General features: G+C 42.0%; 1 protein-coding gene across 1 annotated transcript; it reads left to right on the top strand.

The window, feature by feature from the left end:
• Positions 1–414: 414 nt before the first annotated feature.
• Positions 415–1,457, top strand: MELLADRAFT_95146 (uncharacterized protein; the record flags this gene model as incomplete). The annotated part of the gene is made up of 3 exons (XM_007406981.1): positions 415–931; positions 995–1,386; positions 1,446–1,457. The coding sequence occupies 3 exons, from the start codon at positions 415–417 to the stop codon at positions 1,455–1,457; spliced, it is 921 nt and encodes a 306-aa protein (XP_007407043.1).
• Positions 1,458–5,382: the final 3,925 nt, after the last annotated feature.

Below are 5,382 nucleotides of genomic sequence, written 5' to 3'. Positions count from 1 at the left end.
ATCGCCGCTGCGAGAGCTGCAGCCCAATCGATTGTTGCAAAATCCGTCTCTACTGGCTCTCATGTCAATTCACTGCATCAAAAGAAGGCCGACCGGGACGCTTTCCGAGCTCAAGCTAGTAGCAAGCGAATGTATGGTCACCCAGCAGCTCCAAAACCAGCACCGTTCTCTACACCAGCTGGGCGTGCATGCTCTGTTGGATGGATGGTTCAGTATAACAACAAGCATCACACCCACAGTTTGGTCCGTGGAATTGTTAACGTCAATAGGAATCTTAGATCTATCTTAGCCCCAACAAAGAAAGCGATTTTTGACCTTTGGGACCACACACCGGTATCTGACAACAAATATCCTCAACCACCTCTTGAATACGATCCTCAATGGTTTTCTCTGGCCAAGCCTGGCAAAGGTAAAATGCCACCCTGTATTTTGCACGATGATGAAGTCCTTGGTAATCACCTAGACACCACCAAAGGCGAACCAGCTCTTGAACTTATCTTCCTTGCTGAAAAGTATTATTCCGCCCATCCCAATATTGCTAGACCTCTCACCTCAGCGACTACGGCTAAGACTAAAAGAGGCAAAAGAAAAGCTTTGGAAGAACTGACTATTTCAGATCAGGAGCTTGACGATTACTTCAGTAGTGACAATTCTCTCGGTACTGCTAGATATCCATTGAGCAAAACCACTAGAAAGAAATCCAAATCTACCCCTTCAACTTCTACTCGAATCACCTCACCACCCCTAACCCGCACCAAAAGGGCTACAACGTCAAAGTCGAACCGACCTGTCAGGCCTTTTAAAAGTCAGACCAATAATAATAGCTTAAGCTCTCTACCACCCCTTTTCACTCCTCCGCCCAACATGAGGCACTTAAATGCAATTGATGAAAGAGCACAAATCACCAAGGTAGTACCACCAAATCACACACGTAAGTGAAAGTTCACTGCTCTGAATTCACAACAACAATCTGACATTCCATTTTTGTTTGTAGTTGTAGCCTTTGATTTCCGTGCACCCATGGACATTTCTGCCTTTGGGCAAAACTTTCCAATGGCTGCACCACTTCCATCTAATCCTACATCAGATGGTTTTATTGACGGAAAGAGATTACACATGCAATCCAATTCCAAAGGAAAGCCCGAATGGAAGGCAGTTCAGTATTATTTCAAGGTTGATGAGAGTATCAAAATTGGTGAAGGCGGTTTCAGGATATGCTACAAAGCCTTTGGAAAGGATGCAACAGGTGATGTGATACCTATGGTGGCTAAAAAGCGGATGGTTTTGCCGTACCGTAAATCTGTGCTGGATGTTCACAGAGAACCCGGTGGAACTTATGCGGCGGTCGCAAGTGTTATTGAGCAATTCAAGCAAAAGGCATTGGAAGTTGATAGGATCAAGCTCTCCCCTCATCTAGCAAGAATAATTGGCGACATACGTGTAAGTCTAGGAACTAGCTTGATGTCTAGTATGATACTAACCATATTGAATATCACAGATTGTAAATAACTTTCCAGTCTACTCCGGGAGAAGTATGAGTCCAGATTCAGCATATTTCTTTGAAGAACTGCTTGACGTCAAGAATTATTGCAAGTATACTAGCAATGTCAACTTTGAGTGTCGTGGGCCAGAAGGTGACATGACTCATGATGTGATGCATGCACTGACTCATTGGTCATACCAATACTATAGTGGCAAGCGGATAGTTGCTGACCTGAAAGGCGTAGGAAGTGTCCTTACTGACCCATTGATTGTGGATGATAGTTTGTAAGTCCCACTCTGTATTACTAATCCCTCTGATTGTAAGTAGCTGAGTATTTGAGTATTGCATTGCACAGGTTAACTTGGAGTGAAGGAAATACAGGAAAGAAGGGTTTGAGAAACTTTAAGGACCAACATAAGTGTGGTAAAGTATGTGATTTAATGGGTTTAGTGCATCTTCCTGACTCAAAGGACTCTGATAATGAAGTTGAGATACTATATGGTAAATCTGCCTATCAATCTCACGTTCCACAAGGGACTCAAAAGTATCAGTAGGGTCACATACTCTTTCCAATTCATTTTTAAACATACTATTGAGATAAAGAAAAGAAATCATTGTAAATATTTTAGAACAGAACCGTGTGATTGGTGATATGAGTCAATCTTCCTTTCAAGCTGCTCATCATATGTTCCAGCAATTGTAGGATGGTATCTTTCCCAAGCGTCATCATCCATATCCCCCCTCATATCCATGATATTATTCATTGCTTGTACAACTGCTGATGTGATTTGAGAGCACGAAGCATAGGCCACCACATGCTGACCATCAAGACTCATGGTCCCACCGGATTGACCAACAGTCCTAGCTCTATTTTTCTGCCTTGTAATTGCTGCTTTCAAACTTGTCAACTTTTTTTGCTCTTCTAGTGAAAAAAGTGCATGACTAGTGTAATGATTAACGTCAGTCGCCCAAATCAACTCTACCAAATCTGCTGCATTGATATCTATCTTAAACTCAAAATGCCCAACCACCATGATAAACTGAGCACCGACTTCAGGATGTTCCTTCTGGACATACTTCCCAGTCTTCTTTTCTTCCAAAAATTCTTCTGCCCTTTGGGCCCGCAGTGCCAATCGTCTCTCTGGTGAAATGATATTGGCTATAGACATGTTGATCAGTTAATTAAACACATGGTGACAAGTATAATACAAAGAAAATTCAACATGTGTAAGCATCAATCAAACAAAAGAACCCGGATGCAAACCCAGTGGCATCAAAGTCACAATGTGGGGCATTGCGGAAGCCTCCTGAGGTCACAATGGTACTGGACCCTACAAACACCTGCCCATTGGGCGACTTTGTCCATTCCTTAGTCCCTGGAACTGGTTCTCTGGAAGCCCAAGAAGGAGCACAAGTTTTGATTGCAACTTCCCTATTGCTTTCATATGCATGTAAGCAGAGAGAGGAAGTCCTTTCAGCCTGGAAGTTATGAACCCATGGTAAATCATCTTGCCGCATTTCATCTTCCTTAAGTTTACCAAAGTCACCGCTAGTGCTAGAATTCTGTGCAAAAGGACCTGTAAAGCAGTCACGGTAGAGTGAACCTTGAGGTTCAATTGCAATAAGAAACATCCCTACTTACTAATTTTCTTTCCGTACTTGTGTTTGCCAGCTTGTCTGGTAGACCGGAAACCAAATCCCCTCATTTTACCTTGCCTTTCTTCCTCAGGCAGAGCCATAACCGCATGATTGTCCGGAAGGTTTCCTCTACTCTCCACATGTAAATGCATGGTTCTAATAGCTCGACCGAAATCCTCCCAGAGCTGGATTGATGATGGATCAGTGCTAGAAGGATCCTACACAGTCCATCTTATTGTCAGCATATGTTACTTTTATGAGGAAGAGTCCAATGTACCTCATGATTGAATCTGACTACACAAATCAACTTGTTTGCGGCCAGATTCACCAACACCACTGTACCTCTGGTAACTTCCCTGATTTTAGGCTGTCCAAATGCAGGAACCCGGAAAACCTGACAATCTTTGGGAAGGCCAAACCTTACTCTAATACCACCGTCAATTTTCTTACTTACAACTTCTCTAGTTTGACTTCTTTCAGCTTCACGATTTGTCTGACGTGAATTTTTATTCTTCACCTGTTTATAAAGAACTTTCCTAGCTGCCTTATACTCAGCCCGCTTAACAGCTTGCTTTTTCTTCTTGGCATCAGATGGGTGCTTAGCCATCTGTTTAAGATAAGTAAGTTAGTCATGATTAGGGTTACCTTGCTCAGAGAGATATAACATCTCACCCCAATGACCTGGCTCCAGAAAGAGGAAAACAAAGGTCAGTTCATGTGGAATGCTTCAGAATGATCACCCACATATAATGAGAATGGAGTGGAACACACAGGACTTGGTGATATGTGAATCAAGAGGCTAGACCAGTTATCGGGGTTCCCCTCTGTCACCTATTCTTACCCCTAAAGAGTTCACATATCCTCAAGTCACTGTCTGCTACCACTCCACCCTCACAACATGAGATGAAAATCTGAAGCTATGAAAGTGACGGAAGATTGATGAAATAATACCTGGATGGAAGCACTTGATTGATGTGATGATGGAAGTGACGGCAAAAATACTTATAGCTTTGATGTTTCTGCTACAAGTTTGACTCCAAACTTATAGAAAACCAACCCAGGGCCAGCTTGTGGTTTGCTGATCATTATACATGTGGTTGTATACTGTCAGCATGGCCAGAATGTGGGTTGAAGTCATGTGATCAGTCGTGGGCAAAGAATTGTCTTAATTCTGTACTTGCAAACTTGGCTCCATGACATGTATTGCCATTACAAAATTGTTTGAAATAAAAAAAAAGTACAAGACAGCATTTTTTTCATTCGAGATAAGCATATTTTATTTCATGATCAACAATTATGATTGTACCAATCATCTTCTTCACCCAATAACTGAAGACTGGCCCCTTGTACACCCACTTCGGTACAATAGGGTACAGGAAGTAGCAAACGGTTACTTGATATCCTGGTACTCCAGTAATAACCAATGTCATAAGCCAAACATACTGCCAAGGGTACCTTTTGCACGTGCACACCATGATCAACAATTATGATTGTACCAATCATCTTCTTCACCCAATAACTGAAGACTGGCCCCTTGTACACCCACTTCGGTACAATAGGGTACAGGAAGTAGCAAACGGTTACTTGATATCCTGGTACTCCAGTAATAACCAATGTCATAAGCCAAACATACTGCCAAGGGTACCTTTTGCACGTGCACACCATCAAACTTGGCATTAGAAACTGAAGTATCACCTTTGAAAGAGTTGTAATTCCTAGACAAAAGCCTCATGATGTAGTCGTGAGTCCTAATCCATATGGTTTCTTTGATTAATACGCTTCTGGCCTTCTGTATGTCAGCTGCAGCCTTCACAACAGCTAAAACAGTTGGAGCCGGAGTATTCTTGCAGTCCCTTGAAGTGAGCATTAAACCTCTGACACCACTGATTAAAAATGATCCTAAACAACCCCAGGTAAATCTAGATTTCTTAACAAGTTTGATTTGACTATCAAGACGATTATAAAGTTCCTTATCTTCATTTGAGCTTTTTCCTTTAGGCATTTTCGCATATAAATCAAGTATCACCACACCAAGGATCACATTATGAACATTTGTAGCAAAGTAGTTAAGATTGATTAGACTTGCAGCCTTCTTCATGGCATTTGAATCTTCAATTAAGTGTACTCCGGCTGATCCAAGCTTTGGGCTGGTTTTGAGAAGATATGTAACAAATCGAAAGCTGTTCTCGTAATCCGTCAAGTCGGGTTTGGCCAAAAAATCTTCATGACGTATGACTTCGTCTGCTGCTACTGCAATTGCA

This window comes from Melampsora larici-populina (assembly GCF_000204055.1).
Source record: "Melampsora larici-populina 98AG31 unplaced genomic scaffold MELLAscaffold_7, whole genome shotgun sequence".
In the NCBI taxonomy this organism is placed as follows: domain Eukaryota; kingdom Fungi; phylum Basidiomycota; class Pucciniomycetes; order Pucciniales; family Melampsoraceae; genus Melampsora; species Melampsora laricis-populina.
Note: the sequence above shows the minus strand (reverse complement) of the source record. Positions and strands in the feature narration are given on the sequence as shown.